This window comes from Musca domestica, unplaced genomic scaffold (genome assembly GCF_030504385.1).
Source record: "Musca domestica strain aabys unplaced genomic scaffold, Musca_domestica.polishedcontigs.V.1.1 49, whole genome shotgun sequence".
Classification (NCBI taxonomy): Eukaryota; Metazoa; Arthropoda; class Insecta; order Diptera; family Muscidae; genus Musca; species Musca domestica.
In genome coordinates, this window is record NW_026712344.1 from 2,127,031 (window position 1) to 2,147,676 (window position 20,646).

General features: G+C 33.8%; 1 protein-coding gene across 2 annotated transcripts in view; it reads right to left on the reverse strand.

The window, feature by feature from the left end:
• The window catches only part of LOC101894226 (uncharacterized), a 116,599-nt gene extending 98,590 nt beyond the window's left edge, over positions 1–18,009 (reverse strand). The window contains exon 1 of one of the 2 annotated variants that reach the window (XM_059127970.1): positions 17,358–18,009. In XM_059127970.1, coding sequence (XP_058983953.1) covers positions 17,358–17,366 — 9 coding nt within the window. In that variant the 5' untranslated portion in view covers positions 17,367–18,009. The remainder of the gene's footprint in view (positions 1–17,357) is intronic. The other variant, XM_059127971.1, reaches the window with a different exon arrangement.
• Between the last annotated feature and the right edge of the window lie 2,637 nt (positions 18,010–20,646).

The following is a 20,646-nucleotide window of genomic DNA, read 5'->3' on the forward strand; positions in this document are numbered from 1 at the left end:
TCGGGCTGATTCAAGAAAATATTGTTACGTTAGATTGTATTAACAGCAGAAAATCTTTATTCCAATTTGGAGAAATTGAAGTGGGAAATAAATCTGGACCACTAGATTTATGTAGATTGAAAAACTATAACTTAAAAATGACAGCTAGTGAAACTATGTGTTTTACTAATTTTTACCTTTAATGGTAGGCGATTTAATTCCTTTCTCCAACGATCACTGGAAAGTTTTTATAATATTATTACAAATAATCGATTTACTTTTAAGACCAAGTTATATAGAAGACGATTTAATAAAATTGGAAGAATTAATTAGAGATCACCATTCACTTTATATAACATTATACGGTTCGTTAAAACCGAAACACCACTTTCTTGTCCACTATCCCACAGCTATCCGAAAATGTGGTCCCCTTAAATATCTCTGGAGCATGAGATTCGAAGCTAAACACAAGGAAGCAAAAGCCTATTTAGGAAATACTACATCAAGAGTAAATCCCTGTCGTTCATTATCTATTAAGTCTGGATTGAAATTTTCCAATTTTTTATTAAAACACGAAGATAACTTAGAACCAAATGTTATCATTAATACGCATACCATCGAAGATTTGGCAAAAGAGGAATATTGTTACAAAAAAAGTAAGCCAGTTTTAAATTACCAAAATTGCAAAGTGTCTGATGACATTTTTTTTAAGGGAACTAGGTATAAAAAAAACTATTATTTAGCAACAAATAATGCCGCAATTGAACTTTTCAAAATTAAACATTTAATAATTGAAAATGAAAATGTTTACATTTTATGTAACCAAGTAAAAGTTAAAAACTTTGATTACCATTTACAATCGTATGAAGTTGGTTCTCTGAATGAGGATACAATTTTTTTAATACCAATTTTAGATTTTATTACTTACCCATTTCACTTATATCCTATGAATAATGGAAAAGTTTATTTCAGATTTAAGTTAATTTAATTTGTTTCTATACATTGAATATATGTAATTCGAATTGTTTTGTTAAATCAAATATGTATTTATATTGAATTTATGTAATTGGTTTCGTTCAATAAAATACTTTTCAAAAAATGTCGTTTCTTCTACTAAGGGTATAAAATGGAAAAGGAACGGATATCAAAAAATGACCACCATTGATTTCAATCTGACAACGGGCGTTGACAATCCGACAACGGAGCGTTGACAATCTGACAACGAAGCGTTGACGATCTGACAACGAAGCGTTGACAATCTGACAACGGGGCGTGCTCGAAATGACCACGTATGTGCTCATTTCATGCACATCTGTTGTTGAAATCGTTGCCAAAATCTCGGTGTCAAAATGACAACAGCGTGCTCATTTTGACACCAAACGTGGTTGATACACTATCATACACGGATGTGGTCATTTCATACACGGATGTTGTCATTTTTTCTCTGGGTGTGACTATCGTTGTTACGGAGTGCATATTACGGCTGTGGGTAACAAATATAACAAATCGGATGAACAGTATATATGGGAGCTATAGCTATATCTGAACCGATCTTCACTAAATTTGACATACTAGCTTCTAGACTCAATTCGGTAGTAAGTGCATAATTTCATCCCATTTGAGCAAATATTAGACGTTTGGTGCACAATAAATGGTAAATCGGACGAAGTTATATATGGGAGCTATATCCAAATCTGAACCGATCTCGATAAAATTTAGCAAAGGTATTTCTGAGCTGCATTTGATATATTTCCCCAAATATTGTTGTTACAGAGTGCATATTACGGCTGCGGAGGACAAAAATAACAAATCGGATGAACAATATATATGGGAGCTATAGCTATATCTGAATCGATTTCGATAAAATTTGGCATACTTATTTTCAGGCCTAATTTGGTTGTATGTGCAAAATTCCATACTATTCGGGCTGATATTACACGTTTGGTGCACAATAAAAGGCAAATCGGACGAAGATATATATGGGAGCTATATCTAAATTTTTACCGATTATCTCCAATTTCAATAGGGTTCGTCCTTTGGCCAAACAAATGATTTGTGCAAAATTTCATCTGGATAGGGCAATAAATGCGAACTGTACTTTGTTTACAAAAATACATGGACAGACGGACAGACGGACGGACGGACGGACAGACGGACGGACGGACGGACATGCATAAATCGACTCAGAATGTGATTCTATGCAGATCATCAAAAGGAACTGTGGGTCTATCTCGTTTCCTTTTGCCTGTTACAAACAAATGCACAAAGACATAATACCCTGACCACCTAGTGGTGTAGGGTATAAAAACAAGATCTTTGGTTGTTGGCCAAGTTAATGGCGAGTGAACACAAAAAACAAAACAGTCTACGCAAGTTTCCTTAATAAAGCCTCTCAGCGTTTTTATGGTGGTACAAAAGTCAAGTTCTTTTCAGAGACTTTGTATTGACTTCAATTCAAGTTCAAGATGAAGGCTGACAAAAAAAAAAAACGCAATGAATCTGTTGGGAGTTGAACAAAACGTAAAATAGAGACATGTAAAGAAAAAACATGGCAACAGCCCCATAAATTAACAGATTTGTAAGTTTCTTGTTTTTTCATTTGCTCTCGATACATTTGTAAGCCAAGCCTTACAAAGTCAAGTTTCAACGCTTGCATGCGTAAGTCTCGCCTCGCACACACACACACACACACTCGCACGCAAAGTCGCCTAACAAGAGTCATGGCAAAAACTTGTTGTATGCCTACTTGCCGAGCCATTCATAATCAGCTAAATGCTGATCTCTGGCGCTGGGACATATCGAATTCAAGCCAACCGTGTGCGGCAGCATGCGTGCCGGTAATAGATGTATTCAATAAACGACTGTTTTTTGTGAGCATGTTTCGTTTTTTTGGGTTTGATTTCGCTTTGAGTTGGGGTAGGTTGGGGGCAAGTTTGATATATTGGGTTTGGAAGGGTAATAGGTGGATTTTAGATTAATTTTCAAACATTTTGCTGAAAGGATTATCATAGCCACCTACAAAAAGGTTTTAACATTTTTTTACAAACTTTAAAGGAGTGATTTTTATTTTTTATTCATTCAAAACCATAACATTGGATTTTTAAAAAAAAAAATTAAGTCGGACAAAATTTGTTTGTTCTCCAAAAAAAAGAAATCAGTCCGAATAGGCGGATTCAATTATTTTCAAAGGATTACTTTTTAATTTTTTTTATTTTCCCAAACCAACAACCTTTTTATACCCTAAACCACAAGGTGGTCAGGGTATTATGTCTTTGTGCATTTGATATACCCTTCCTTTTGATGATCTGCATAGAATCACATTCTGATTCGATATATGCTTGTCCGTCCGTCTGTCCATGTATTTTTGTGAACAAAGTACAGATCGCATTTATTATATCTAGATGAAATTTTGCGCAAGTAATTTTTTGACCCAGGGACGAACTCTGTTGAAATTGGAGATAATCGATCAAAATTTTGATTTAGCTCCCATATATAAAGGGTGAGATGAAAAAACTGCAACCAACTTCAGACTGCTGTCATTTCTAAGCCACTCGTCCGACAAGTTATTCCAGCGACAGCTCATTATATTGTTTCAAGCGTACAAAAGCATTTTGGTAGGAATTTAAAAAAAAAAGAAAAAAGTTATTCGCGATGGAATTCAAGCGTGATAGGGTGATTTCCTTATATTTGGCTGGAAACCCACAAGTGGCTATCGTTAGAGCACTCCAGCATTTAAATGTGAATAAATCTTTTGTGTCTCGTACCGACGTCAAGGAAGTGGACGGAAGAAAATTGGAACATCAGCAGAAATGGTTCGAAAAGTAAAGAAGTGGCTTGATCGTGTCACAGTGGCCGAAAACTGGCTCGTGAGCTGAACACATCGCAATATTGAAAAATCGGCAAATATTGAAAAATGAGCTCGGGGTAAAACCATTGAAATTCAAAAAAGTGCAAGAACTTACACCCCAACAGAAAGAAAATAGACTCAAAAGAGACTCGAATTTGGTTTTCTCCGATGAGCCAAAGAGGTCAACTGAAAATGTGCACCTTCGGTTGGCCACCAGAACTCAAGCGCCGACCACGGTGATGGTGTGGGCTGCCATAACAGCCTATGGTCGATTTCCACTCGTGTTAATCGACCGTGACATCAGAATAAATGCCGAACATTATCGCAAAAATATTCTGGAGGGTGTATGAAGCCTTGGGCACGCAAACATTTTGGCCGCAGACCTTGGACATTCCAACAGGACTCAGCACCATCGCACTCCAAGAGCGCCACCCAAGAATGGTTACAAATCGAGGTACCTCGCTTCATTTCCATCGCACCATGGCCACCAAAATCTCCGGATACCAATCCGTTGGTGTCTGGAGTATTTTGGAAAGCCAGGATGGCACTAAAAAATGCCAATGTGTCGATCACCTCAAGTAAACGCTTCGCCGGGAATGGGCCAAAATACCGCATAGCAACATTCGGGCAGCGTGTAACGCTTTCATTGGCCTTTAAAGGCCATAATTCGTTCCAAAGGTGACCAATTCGAATAAATCTATACTTATTCTAAAATTTGATGATATTTCCGACATTTTTTGCTTTTATTCAGTAAAATTAAAAAAAAAAAAAAAAAAAAAAAAAAAAAAAATATATATATATATATATATATATATATATATATATATATATATATATATATATATATATATATATATATATATATATATATATATAAATATTATGGCGTTTGACTTTGTTGCAGATTTTTTATCTCACCCTATATTTTGAGTTTTCACATATTTTGCTTGAAGGACTATCGTACCCCCAATAAGGGATTTTTACAAACTTCAAAGGACAGCTTTAATTTTTTTTAAATTTGAAATCTTTCAAAACCTCTGGATTTTTTAACTTTTGTTTAACTTTTTATTAAAAATTTTCCAAAAGCCATAACCTTGGATTTTTCAAAAATATTTTCAAAGCCACGATCATGGATTTTTTAAAATATTTTTGTTAAAAGAATATTTTGACCAATTTTTTTCCAATTCCAATTTTTTATATTTGTAAAATTTTGATATATTTTTCCAAAACCACAACCTTTGGATTTTTTTAAAAATAATGTCCAAACCACAATCATGGATTTTTATTTTTTTTAATATTTTGCTCAAAGAAGGCCTCAAAATAAGAATATTTTGACATAATTTGCAAAAACTTTCAAGGAGTGCTTTTCCAATTTTTCTTTTGACTTTTTTTTAAATTTTGTTAAATTTTTCCAAAACCCCAAACATGGATTTATTAAAAATATTTTTTTTAAAATCTCAATTCTGGAGTCTAAAGAAAATTCCCAAATTACAACAACACCATACATGACATTTCTAATGCTAACACATTGACTTAGTTGTCATTTTGTGGTCAGTTTTGAAAAGCTGCACACACACATATAACCAGACACCATCAATAAAACTCAATAAACAAAAAAAAAATATTTTTTTGCCGGCTATTTTTTATTATGCCACTAAATTTACCCAGCCTCAAATAAATAATTTATTGCAATTTAAAAAAAATTGAAAGTGAAAGTTTTGCCGCATGAAAAGTGTTTGTCCAAAACGTTCAAAACCGCCTCTTCTGGACACCAGCAAAGAGAGAATTTGACAATTTTGCACTTGACATTTGGGTAGTTTATTTGACAAGTATCCATTAAAACATTTTGCAAAAACAAAAACCCGATTGTAAATGTGTGTGTGTGTAATTGCCATATACAGTCAAACAGGATAGTAACGATAAGATTGTTTTTGTTTTCCAAAAAGATTTGCCGATTGGAGTTGGTGAAGTTGTAACGGAGCCGATGGACTAAAATTTTTTTCCATGATGGAAAAATGTCTCTTCTCTCTTGTTTTGGGAAAATTCCATAAAAATTGCTTAATATAATTATCCAAATATGGTTAAACAATTCAAAACGCCAATGACATTAGGCGGAAATAACATGTTTTTTTGGTTCAACTCCAATACATTGTTGTGGAAATTACTTATTTCCTGAATATGCATTTTTAGACAGGTCAAAGAACTTTCCATTCATTTCGGGGGTATTATATATATTCAAGACCATTTTTAAGGTCTTCAAGAGATATAGGAACTTTTTGAGGTGTTTAGCCTCAAAAAGAGTTCTATGAGGTATTTTGGACATAGACATAAAAAACTTGAGTTCAGCTATGGCTAGAAGACCCTCTTGAGATCTTCTATGTTTAGAAGATCCCCTTAAGATATTCTATGGTTAGAAGATCCCCTTAAGATCTTGTATGGCTAGAAGACCCCGTTGAGATCTTCTATGGCTAGAAGACCCCCTTGAGATCTTCTATGGCTAGAAGACTCCGTTGAGATCTTCTATGGCTAGAAGACCCCCTTGAGATCTTCTATGGCTAGAAGACCCCCTTGAGGTCTTCTATAGCTAGAAGACCCCCTTGAGGTCTTCTATGGCTTAAAAACCCCCTTGAGGTCTTCTATGGCTAGAAGACCACCTTGAGGTCTTCTATGGCTAGAAGACCCCCTTGAGGACTTCTATGACTACAAGACCCCCTCGAGGCGTTCTATAGCTTGAGTTCTTCTGTAGCTAGAATACCTCCTTGAGGCCTTCTATAGCCAGAATACCCCCATGAGGTCTTCTATAGTCAGAAGACCCCCTTGAGGCCTTCTATAGCCAGAAGACCCCTTTGAGGTCTTCTATTGCTTGAAGATCCCCTGATGTCTTCTATGGCTAGAAAACGTCTTGAGGTATTCCTTGATTGGAAAACCCTTTGGGGTATTCTATGGCTAGAAGACCCCCTCGAGGTCTTCTATGGCTAGAAGACGCTCTTGAGGTCTTCTATGGCTAGAAGACCTCCTTGATGTCTTCTATTGCTTGAAGATCCCCTTGATGTCTTCTATGGCTAGAAAACGTCTTGAGGTATTCTTTGACTGGAAACCCCTTTGGGATCTTCCATGGCTAGAAGACCCCCTTGAGGTCTTCTATGGCTAGAAGACCCCTTGATGTCTTCTATGGCTAGAGCTCTTCTGTAGCTAGAATACCCCCTTGAGGCTTTCTATAGCCAGAATACCCCCATGAGGTCTTCTATAGTCAGAAGACCCCCTTGAGGCCTTCTATAGCCAGAAGACCTCTTTGAGGTCTTCTATTGCTTGAAGATCCCCTTGATGTCTTCTATGGCTAGAAAACGTCTTGAGGTATTCTTTGACTGGAAAACCCTTTGGGGTCTTCTATGGCTAGAAGACCCTCTTGAGGTATTCTATGGCTAGAAGACCCTCTTGAGGTCTTCTATGGCTAGAACACCTCCTTGATGTGCAATTTGAGGCCTTCGAGAGCTAGGAGTACCTCTTGAGGTCTTCTATACACAAATAAATGTCTTTTTGACAGAGAGAAAACCTTTTTAAGGTTTTATATTTGTAGAAGGCTCCTTGAGGTATTTTATAGCAGGACCACCCCGTGGATTCCTTGAAATTTATGAACTTCTTGAGATCGTCAAAGGAAAAAATTGAAATTCTTCTTAAAAAAAATCCTTGTTTGAGGTTTTTCTTTTTGAAAATTTTGTCACGGAAGTCCTCCCTAGATACCACCCTTCCCCCACTTATGACATTGTTGCCATGATCCAACCAATAATTATTAACAACAATAATTCTATTGTTGTAATTCTGTAATACAACCCACTCGGCGTTGCTTTGTTTCTGCAATGAGCTTTGTAATAAATTTTCTACTCTCGTGCTTGGCAATTAATTCAATCGGCAACATCACTGGCGGAGTCATCAGTAGCTGGCGCGGCACACCATTGGCATCATCAAGCCATTCATCTTTTTTTTTAATTTTTTGTTGTTGTTGCTTTGTGACAAGGCGGTAGTTTTGTTGGCTGCTGCTGAATCAAACTTTGAAGTGTGTGAATGTGCAAAGTTTTTTTCTTTTTTTTTTTCTTTTGTTCAAACTTTAAACTTTATGCGGCCAACAGCTGTTACAAATGGTTAAAGAATACGTTGCTGGTTGTTACTTTTTCGGCTACTGCCTGGTTTTTGTTTCTCTATTTTGAATATTATTTATTTTGAGATTTCTCTTTGGCCGTCTCAAAAAATACAAACACACACATATGCACCCATGTTTATTATTTAATTTATTCTTATATTCAGATTTTATATGGTGGGAATTTTTATGATGGCAATTAATTAAGACATGCCATAAGATTCAGTTTCAATTCCATGTGGTAGTTGTTGTTGTTGTTGTATTTTCTTAGCCAAGTTTGGGTTTTGTTGAAGCTGGTTGGCCAGACCACCAAAACATATAAAACAAAGATATAACCCAGTAAACCACTATTGGTTTTTAGGCACCGTTTTTTTTTTTTTTTTGGTTTTTTTGGAGCTTCGATTTGTTTACTTTGCTTGGTGCCGCATTACCATAAGCCTCTCAAATTAACTTTTAAAGTTTAACGATGTGTCAAATGTTATCTAAATCTTTGACGGCGTTACGTTTGCTTCTCTCTCACTTCGTGTTGAACGCATTCATGCAACACAAAGATCACCGCACAGTGATTCTGAGAGCGAAGTCTCATTAATAAAATCTCTAAAATATTTATGGAATTCAATAATAACACTGTGCAACAAATGAAAATAATTATAGGAAAAATTCAATAGATTATGAAAGTAGGGTTAAAAAAAAATTGGCCTTGGAATGTTTACATCGCAAAGTAAGGCAAAATAGAGCGGGCAAGTTTCTCTCCTACATTTTTTTTTTTTAAATTTCCATAACAATTTTTTTAATTTTCGGTAGTAAGATTACTTGAAATTTGTGCATTTTAGGTATAAAGTAAGTTTAGCAAAATTACACATAAAAATACAAGGATTAGTTTGGTGGGAAATGTTAATCCACTAGTAAGTCAGCAAAGGGGTCTTTTTGGAACTTTTTTTTTTAAATGGCCAAAAACACCCTTTAAACGGGATCCCAGCAACATAAATTATTCTACAAAATTATTTGTCATAGGATTCTACTATGGGTCCTAGACTACATAAAAACTCTCAAAATCTTACCCAAACGCCAGGAACTCATATATATAGTTAACAACAACACATTTTGGGGTTAAAGCTGTACGGTATGTGAGTTAATGCAAAATTCTCCTGCAAAGCATCATTTTAGAGCGACCACGTTAAAGACTTAAATATTCTTCATCAAATTTCACTATAAGTACCCGAAGAAAAGAAATCTCTATTTCCGCTATATTCCAAGAAAATGGCTTCCTCAATGTTGTCACAAAAAATGCGAAAATATTTCTCAATTGTTGATTAATTTTTTCTCGGACTTTTTTCGAGTTGATGCACGAAAGCAACATAATTTTTCCTTTTAGGCAGAAAGTATTAAAATAAGAAATATTCTACACAACATTTCACTATCAATCTCAGAATAAACTCTCTACATAGGATAAATAGTTTTTGAGAGAATTGCATTTGAAATTTGTACCTTACAAGTAAAAATTGTGTGCCAACGTTTTTTTTTTTTACTTTACACTTAACATGTATCCAATCCGAGTCAAAATCTCCCATAAAATTGAAATTTATGTGAAAAATGTCAAAGACAAAAATATTCTTTATCAGATTTCACTATAAGTTACCAAAGACAAGAAATCTCTATTTCCAATACATACCTGAAAAATATTTACATCAATGTTTCAATAAAAAAAAAAAAAAAAAAAAAAAAACGAAAATATTCCCTAATTTTTTCCATCAATTTTTCACATGGACTTTTTTTCAAATTGACGCCTGAAAGTAACATAAAATTCCATTTTAGGCAGAAAGTGTCAAAAGAAGATATATTCCATACAAAATTTCACTATCATTCCCAAAAGAAATCAAATATTTAGTTCTAATATTTTTTAAGAAAATTACATTCGAAATTTGTATATTACTAGTAAAAAATATGTATTTAGTTTTTTCTCTGCTAATTTAGCACGTTTCCCTTCTAAGGCAATATCTCCTTTAATATTTAATTTTTTGGGAAAAGTATCAAAGAAAAAATTATTCTAAATCAAATTTTATTGGGGGTCTCTGAAGAAAAGAAATTTGTAAACTTAATATGTAACATGAAAAATTATAATCAAATTTGGTTTAATATCGAAAGGTTTTTCTACCACCGAAGAAACGAAAATTCAAATGTTTAATTAAATTGATTGGAAAATATGACCAAGAGTCTTGCAATGACCAAAACGGGGGGAAGGGGATACCTTTATACAAAGACTTAACCCTAACGTGGACCTATATTGATTTATAGTAGCGTTTGTACATAATATGAACTCAACATGCCTAAATTTGGCCAAATTAGATGTATGATGAGATGAAAAAACTGCAACCAACTTCAGACTGCTGTCATTTCTTAGCCACTCGTCTGACAGCTGTTAAAATTTTTCCAGTGACAGCCCATTATATTGTTTACAAGCGTACAAAAGTAATTTGGTGAGAATTTTTCAGAAAAAAACAGTTATTCTTGATGGAATTCAAGCGTGATAGTGTGATTTCTTTATATTTGGCTGGAAAACCACAAGTGGCTATCGTTAAAGCATTCCAGCATTTAAATGTGATTAAATCTTTTGTGTCATGTACCATCGCTGGTTACCGTGATATTGGTAGCGTAGCCCGACGTCAAGGAATTGGACCGAAGAAAACAGCAACATCAGCAGAAATGGTTCGAAAAATAATAATGCGACTTGATCGAAACCCGTCGCAGTGGCCAAAAAATGGCTCGTGAACTGAACATATCGCAATGTTCCATTCGGCAAATATTGAAAAATGAGCTCGGGGTAAAGCCATTGAATTTCCCAAAAGTTCCAGAACTTAGACCGCAACAGAAATAAAAAAAGACTCAAAAGAGCTAAAGAGTTGCTTTGCTTGGCCGAAAATGGTGAACTGGCGAATTTGGTTTTCTCTGATGAGAACTGGCGAATTTGGGTTTCTCTGATGAGAAAACATTCGTTGTCCAACAGTTTGTAAACAACCAAAATGATTGTGATCGTGTTTCCTTGCAAAAGAGGTCAGCTGAAAATGTACACCTTCGGTTGGCCACCAGAACTTAAGCGCCGGCCATGGTGATGATGTGGGCCGCCATAACAGCCGATGGTCGCTCCCCGCACGTATTAATCGACCGTGGCATAAGAATGAATGCCAAATATTATCGCGAAAATATTCTGGAGGGTGTATTTAAAGCCTTGGGCACGCAAACATTTTGGCCGCAGACCTTGGACATTCCAACAGGACTCAGCACCATAGCACTCAGCACGCGCCACCCAGGAATGGTTACAAAATAAGGTTCCTCGCTTCATTTCCAGCCCACAATGACCACCAAAATCTCCGGATACCAATCCGTTGGACTATTGTGTCTGGAGTAATTTGGAAAGCAAGGTTGGCACTAATTCGATTGGCACTAATTCGATTCTAGAAGAATTTTGCATAAACTCTTAAAAGGTACTGCTGTGTTTTAATATATTTGAATTTCTGGCATTTAGACCAAATTTAGACCCTTCACGTCTTCTAATTTTGCAGAAAATTGATTCGATACGATCTCGTTCTAAGGGAGTTCTTAAAATTTTTTTGAAGAATGGACCAAAAAGATCCTTTGAAGAGAACTCGTTTGAGGGTTAAAAATGCCAACCAAAATATGTGTTTTAATTTATATGAATTTCTGGCATTTAGATCAAATTTAGATCCTTCACGTCTTCTAATTTTGCAAAATATTGCTTTTCTACGATCTCGTTTTAAGGGAGTTTTCTAACAATTTTTAAAAAAAAAGGACCAAAAAGACCCCGTGAAGAGGACCCGTTTGAAGGTTAAAAAATCCAACCAAAATATTTCCCGTTTTTTGATTTGCAATATTGCGGAAGATACTATATACATTAAATGCACGGATTCCGAGGAATCTTAATCCGACAATTTCAAAAAAGTGTGGAGGAGGGGAAAATTCACCTCCTCTATTTCGGTGACTTTTCGATATAAACTTTCAAAACGCCGATACACGTGTCTTCTGTTTTCAGATCTACTTTCATATCCTAATAGGATTTTCCTGTAATTATGGAAAAAAATGATTTTCGAAGTCCCAACCTGAGATTTTATTGACGTATGTGCATACCATGTACCGACATTACCCATTCCTAGACATTGACATTAGTAAGTTCTCTAGAGTCGTATTTTTTTCTTTCTTCAGAAAATAATTCACTTTTTCCAAATACTTAGAAGTACAGCGAATAGTTTGTTTACATTACCTTGTAATGACTTAATCGACTCATAAAGCTCCCAAGTTTTTGTTGGCTAAAATCACTTTCGAATCACTGTTGCCTGGCAAAAACAAAGTTTTACATTGCCTTCCCTCGGCGTTTTGGACCACAACGACTGTCTAGTCAGTTGCATTTGCCAGTTGTGTCAGTTCATAGGCAATATTATGAATTCTATTTTTATGTTGTCTATATCTCCGCTTCTGCAGATTTGCGTTCAAATGTGCGTACATTGTTCATTGATGTTGTGGATTTTTTTATTTTTGTAGCTAAGCTAGTGGTAGGCTTTATTAATTGATCGTATTTTTCTATTCATGACTTAATAGTTGCGTTTAAATAAAATCGAGAGAAAAAAAAACGCTCAAAACACACAGCCAATAAAGATATGTGGTCAAGACTCATGGCTGGTGAAGTGCTGAAGATTTACGAGTTAGTCAACAATTAAGATTTACGTTTTATTGACTCGATTCGGTGGCGTTTTTATGATTATTTATTTTTTCTTTGATTTTTCTTTTCGTTATTATTCTTTCATTATTTGTCAGCCATTGTGCATGTGTTTGTGGCAATTTGTTTAAAAAAGCGAAAATATCTCTTTATATCTTGCAGTAGTATAAATTATCATATGATTAAAGTTTCGAACAAAAAAATTGAATGTGTAGACAGATGGCGGCAAATTCCTAAGTATGTGAAAATGTAGTCAGCTTTGAATGTTATGGGAAGTTATTAATTATTAAATAATACAAACAAACAAAAAAAACGCATTCTCATAGTAACAAAAGAAAGTTATGTAAACATGATGTTAGATGAAAATTCCTCAGATTTGTGGAAAAAATCATTTGAATTTTTTTTTTTTTTTTTTGGAAATTCCAAGCAGTTTTCTTTTGACAAAGGACTTTTTACAAAATATGCAATATTGTTTTTTTTTTTAATATTTTTAGATGAATTATATTTTTTTCAAAAATAATTTCAATAAAGACTAATGAAGGGTTCTCTACGAATATTTTTTCAATGATTGTATGTGCATGTAAAACCGCGTTCTTTTAGAGAACATCCAAGATAACAACCTACGATCTTTTAAAAATCATATTGCAGAACTATTTATGTTAAAATCCTGTTTTTAAATATTTTTGAAAACTATATTTTTTTAAGAAAAATTTTAAAACTTCTGGTTGTTTTGCTTTATTTGCTGATTGTTTTTGCTTTAAAGAGGCCATTGATCGGGGATTTGTTAAATATTTCTTGCAGAGACCATCGATCCTGTATTAATATCAAGGTGAATTATTAGAGAACATTTTTGGAGGAATAACAATTCTACATTTAGGATATTCTCTGAAGTTGTAATATTTTTTTTTTTTTTTTTTTGAGCAAGCACGTTAAGTGGTTAATGCTTTTTCAAAAATTTTAAAATCAAAAACCACCAATCTTAATTTTTAAGAATATTTTTGAAGAACCTATCAGGGAATTTCAAAGATAATTATACGCTAAACACTATGTGTTGGGGGGTATTATAAGTTTGATTGAGCCAAAAATAATGTAACACCTCTAAATATTAGTCCCCGATATAGGAAACCACATATGGATCTTCCTATCTTGCCGAGCTGAGTCGATCTAGCTATATATGTCGTCCGTCCGTCTGCCCATGTTAATTTGTATGGTCAGGGTTATGGTCAGAATAGAAGCCTATTGCTTTTGGAGATGATCGCAAAATATTAAGGGGTTAAAATGGACCAAAGACATAAACTTTTCCTTATTTTGCTTTTGCTCAACAGGCCACAAATATTTGCCAAATCGACGGAATTTTGCATGTATTTAAAGTTTAGGGCTGGGCAGAAGCCTATCGATTTGAATGGAATGGAACAATATTTAGCGGGTAAAATGAACTGTAGCTTTTATGTCAATAAGAAAATTTCCACTAAACCGCGAAAATGCAAAAATGAAATGAAAAACGAAAATGCCACTTTTGATGCTCATATCCAAGAAATCGTATATATAGCAAAATATCTACAATCTCATATATAATGAAGGGGATTTCAAATAGACCGCTTATAACACAAGAACGCCTGGACGGATTCTGAAATTTCTCAAAAATTCGGAATGTCTTTTTGACAGAAAAGGATAAAACATAAGAAAATCGCATGAAAATATGTCAATAAAAAAGTGAATATCTTCTTTTATATTTTTGTCATATTTTTTATCGCATGCGATTTTTTTTTATATTTGACTTACAATATTGAATTTTAAGTTTGTTAATATTTTTCACCATATAACACTATGTTTTTGGATTATTATATTCAAGTCGAAATTATCATCCGATTCTCAAGAAATTTGGATAAAAATAGGGTCAGAATTGAAGCCTATTGATTTTCAAGATATATATTTAGGGGGATCAAATGGACCAAAAATTTAAACTTTCCTGATCTTGAAGAGGCTCTACAGATCACAATTGAAAAGCAATCGACACGGAATTTTGCTCAACGTTAGGGGTTAGGATAGCGTAAAAGTGTAGACATTTTGGACGATCCGTGAATTATGGTTAGCGGGAAAAATGGACCACTTTTGTGTGAAATAGGTATCAGCACGACATAAAGTGTAAATGCGTTTAGACCTAAGGAGGTTTCCAATATATTTTGGTGTTGTAGGGTATCACATGGTCGGCCCCGCACGACTATAGCCTTTGCTTACTTGTTAGGAAAATTTTTGAAGCAATTATCAGGGAATTTTAAAGATTATTTCGAACAGGTTATAGGTTTTTTAATATAATATTTTTTAAGGTGCCGCCGATCAGTTATATTTTTGAAGGTTTTGAGGTAAAATTGTGAATTATAGAAGAATATTTTTAGAAAGTAATCCTGATTTTTTTATAAATATTTTTGAAATATTAACAGAATAATCTGCAATTTAAAGTAAAGTGGATTTTTGAACGGCCTACTGATGTTTACAATCGTGGAGTGGAATATTGGAATATTTTATATAGAAATATAATGTCAATAATAGTGGAAGTCTCAGGAACATTTTTTTTAAAGAAATACAAAAGCCAACGATTGAAGGTATTCAGAAAATATTTTTTTCCAAGGAATATCAAGACAATAATCGTAGAATAATTAAAATTGTCTGTAAACAGATATCGTGATTTTTTTTTTAATATTTAACCAATAAATTTTGATGAACATTTGTTTTTATGAATATAAGGACAATCATCGATTCCATTCCCATTTCTTTGCTCAATACCAAATTAAATACCACTTAGTATTTTTCGTACAATTTTAGTACTTATTTCCAATACTACCTCCTTCTCTCAATTTCTCAATAACAAATCACATGATACCAAATGGTACCATTTTGAAATTTAGTACCATTTTAGGAATTTTCGTAACCTCTAATATCGAATTTCCAATAACCTTTTGGCACCTTTATCCTGCACTCCATCAGTGACTCTCATTTCAAATTTAGTACATTCAATTTTCTGTACATTTTAGTACTTTTCGTACCCTTTGAGTAGGAATATTCAAAAATTCCAGCCTTATCACTCGCAAAGACTGATCCTCGTGCAAACGATTTAAGATGTCATATTTTCAAATAATCCATAATTGGGAATCCAAAAAAAAAAACAGTAAGGAACGCTCAAAAGTCGGGCGGGGCCGATTATATGATACCCTACACCACAATGCATATTTAGTAGAGCTCTCGTAAAAGAAAGGTTTATATTGCAATTTCTGAGCTCTATGAGATATCTGGTACACAAAAGCATTATGGTAGAGTGCCTATTCCGAAAGTTGGAGATTTAAACACCAAATCGGAAGAAACATATATATGGGAGCTATAGCTATATCTAAACCGATTTTCATCAAATTTGAAGTACTTATTTCTTTACTAAATTCGGTCGGAAGTGCCAAAATTCACACCATTTGAACTGATATTAGTCATTTGGTGCCCAAGAAACCTAAAATCGGATGAAGATATATATGGGAGCTATATCCATATGTGGGAGATATATCCATATATGGGAGCTATATCCATATATGGGAGCTATATCAAAATCGGATGAAACATATATATATGGGAGCTATAGCTATATCTGAACCGATTTTCATCAAATTTAAAGAACTTATTTCTATACTAAATTCGGTTGATGGTGCCAAAATTCACACCATTTGGACTGATATTAGCCATTTGGTGCACAAGAAACCTAAAATCGGATGAAGATATATATGGGAGCTATATCAAAATTTGGACCAAAATTTTCACCAATTTCAATAGAGTTTGTCCTTGAGCCATACAAATATTATTTGGAAAATTTCATCTCAATCGAATAATAAATGCGGCCTGCATTTTGTTGCATAAATCGACTCAAAATGTGATTTTATGCTGATCACACAAAGGAACTATGGGTCTATCTCACTTCCTTTTGTCTGTTAAAAACAAATGCACAAAGGCATAATACGCTGACCACCTTATGGTGTAGGATATAAAAATAGAAGGCAGTTTTTCTTTGTAATTTTAGGTAATCAATAGATAAATGATAAATTAACCTAAATATAATTTCTTGTATCATAACTAACATGTTTTCAATAATATCATCCAAAAATATTGATAAAAATTGGAAAAAAATTTTTTGGCATTTTTTCCTAAATATTCAATTTAGCCACACTTTGCCCTGAATTGGATTGAGCATAAGAGTCTTTAGCACTCTTAAGTTTTCTACATTTATTTAATTCAAGTTTATTGTCTATTGGCATGAATAAAAAATATTATTTTTTAATATTACATTTAATGACATATTTTTTATTTTAATACCATAAAATATTTTAATTGCTCCCTCTCTTAAAACTCTGCCATCCTGTTTCCCATGCATCAATTACAAATGCATATTTTACCTCCCTCTTGCTGCTAATAGCCGCCACTCGGAAGACAAATAAAAGACTTAGGCAACAAACGTGTTATGCACTAAATCACAGCTCAACTATATATTCACATATTATTTTATAGCTCAATATCAATAATTCAATACAACAAAAACAAGAAAAATATGTAAACAAAAAAAAAAGAGTTTATTTTACTCCCAAATTAAACTTCATTTGATTGTTGGTTGGTTGATTTCAGCAATTACTTACAAATTTCATATTGATGATTGTGTGTTGGTTTCTTTCTTCTTTTTTATTTGACTGACTGGCTGGCCTGCTGGCTGGCTGGTTGGCTGGGTGATGAAGTTTGAGTTTGGTAAAGTTGACTTGTTGGTAATCAAGTGTAATTAGATTTGTATTTGATTTTTCTTTCTTTTTTTCTGGGTTATTATTTAACACTTAAATTACAAATAATTGTAATTTTTTTGGAAGGGGGCTGTTATATTTTTAAATTGAAATTTTTCTTTCAACAATTTAAATAAATTATATTTTTAAACACTTTTATGTGGCTTGATTTCTTGAATACTTTTTTAGATATTTTTTTTTTATTTTTTCTTCTTGATTTTCACAAGGTATTGTGGTAATCAAAGATTTTAAAATGTTGTTGAAGCACACAAACACTCTCAAACATATAGAAAATGCCCCTTAATTTATGTTAACACCACACTTCGAATGGCAAATTAAATTGAGGTTTCGTACTTTGAGAAGACGGAAAAAGAAAAGAAAATCAAAACACTATTGATTTTCTTCCAGCCGAGATGGGGAGGGTGGGTAAAAAGGTATTGATTTTTTTTTTCTTAAAAAAAAAAAACGTTTGAACGCTGTTAACACTGTTAACTGTGGAAGTAAGACGTTTAATGAATTTCAACGGATATGCTTTGTTGGTTTTATATTCAAACACTAAAAAGCATTCGCTCATTTTCAAATCTCAAACAAGTGAACACCATGCTCTCAAACAAACAGCCAAGAGTTGAGCATTGTTATGGCATACACATGTATGTGTGTGTGTGTGTGTGTGGAGTTTGGATACCCCAACAACACCCATACTGTGAGAGCTCAAAACCAGAGCACTAACTAAAAACGACGATAACCAATACAAACATCTTTATGTTATGTTATGGTTTAAATGAGCAAAGCTCTTTGTAATTGAGTGATTGAGAGGGTCTCTGAGTGCGTTTTGTGGCCTCCCCACATAAAAACCCACACACAAAGACAAATTGGTAAATAAATAACTTAATTTATTAGGGGTGAAATTTGAGTAGTATTTCGCTTTGGATCACTCATACAATGTTCTTTGTCAGTTATTGGTAGAACATGAGAAATTTTTGCACGTTTCATACGATTTAAACACTTTTAAATATTCTCTAAATATTCTTCTCTTCAGCAAAAATTCGATTTAGCCTCTGTCTGTCTGTCTGTTCAAGTCAAGATAAGGCCACATTATTTCAATTAGGACTTTGATATTCAGCAAATAACTGGAGTTATATCAGGGATTTTTTGCTATATCAACCCACATTTAGGCATAGCCCACATAAAAGGGTTCCTCCTCGTATTGATATATAAATTCTTTCAGTGACTACTTACAATCGTTTGAGCTGAATATGTTTTCTACATTCTACAAAAAAAAAGTTCAATATTTTCCGATTATTTGGATTCTAGGTATCTTAAAGATAGTTAGACTCAATTTCCAATTAATTGTCACTTCAGGTTCTCATAGGATATATAAGTTTTACCTTCAATTTTCCACAAAAAGTGGCTGCAATTTTGGTTATTTTTGAATGACAATTCAATCTCAGTTCTGGATTCTTCTAATAAGGACTTATCGAAACTTTTTGAAGCTTTATGAGGACTCTTCTTGGATGGATTTTTGATTATAGTAGATTTTTTACTTAATCACCTTCTCAAAGAAGAATTTTAGATTTCTATATGAGGACATTAAAGGACTCATGAAGACTTTTTTAATGATTTTTTAAGAAGTTCATAATTGTTGTGAATTTTTTTGGGAGATTTTAATATGTTTTTTATGAGGAAGATTTTCAAAGACCCATAGTGTTCTTTTAAAAAATCAAGGCTTTTCGTGGATTTTTGGAGAAGACTTATTGGGATTTTTTAAGAACTTATCGTAGATTTAAATAATATTTTAAGGGAAGTCTTTATTTTTGGAATAAAAAAATTGATTTTAAGGTCTTAATTTTGATTATAGTTTTTTATGAAATTACCCTGGAATTTTCAACACTGCCAAACTTAAAAAGCTTTATTAAGATGACTTTTTAAAGTAAATTTTATATCAGAAATCGTTGATTTTAAAGGAGATTCTTAATGGACTTGCTTAATGGTAATCCTGGACTATTGGGGGAAGACTTTTTAAGTCGTATTTCTCAATAATCCTATGATTTTTCAAAATGAGTTTTTAATAGTAAAGTAAAGTGGTTTTAAACAAAAAATAAGGAATTGTTTCTGACTCTACAGGATGAGATAAAAAAAACTGCAACAAAGTCAAAGGCCATAATGTTTACATGTCTTTTTTTAATTTTATTGAATAAAAGCAAAAAATGTCGGAAATAGCATCAAATTTTATAATAAGTTTAGATTTGTTCGAATTTGCCACCTTTGGCAAGAATTTTGGCCTTCAAATGAATGAAACGAATGTTGATCTGCGGTATTTTGGGCCATTCCCGGCGAAGTGCTTGATTGAAGTGTTCGACACTTTGGTATTTTTTAGTGCCAACATTGCTTTCCAAAATACTCCTGACACAATAGTTCAACGGATTGGTGGCCATTGTGCACTGGAAATGAAGCAAGGAACCTCATTTTGTAACCATTTTTGGGTGGCGCATACTGAGTGCGATGGTGCTGAGTCCTGTCGGAATGTCCGAGGTCTGTGGCCAAAATGTTTGCGTGCCCAAGGCTAAAATACACCCTCCAGAATATTTTCGCGATAATATTCGGCATTTATTCTGATGCCACGGTCGATTAATACGAGCGGAGAGCGACCATCGGCGGTTGCGGCGGCCCACAACATCACCATTGCCGACGCTTGAGTTCTGGTGGCCAACCGAAGGTTAACATTTTCAGCTGACCTCTTTGGCAAGTAAACACGATCATTTTGTTTGTTTACAAACTGCTGGACAACGAATGTTTTCTCTTTGGAAATAAACAAATTCGGTAGTTCACCACTCTCGGCCAAGTGAAGCAACTCTTTGGCTCTTTTGAGTCTATTTTCTTTCTGTTGCGGTGTAAGTTCTTGCACTTTTTGGAATTTCAATGGGTTTACCCCGAGCTCATTTTTCAACATTTGCCACTGCGACGCGGTTTTCGATCAAGTCGCTTCTTTACTTTTCGAACCATTTTTGCTTATGTTGCTGTTTTCTTCACGGTAACGAGCAATGGTACGAGACACTAAAGGTTTATTCACATTTAAATGCTGGAGTGCTCTAACGATAGCCACTTGTGGTTTTCCAGCCAAATATAAAGAAATTACACTATCACACTTGAATTC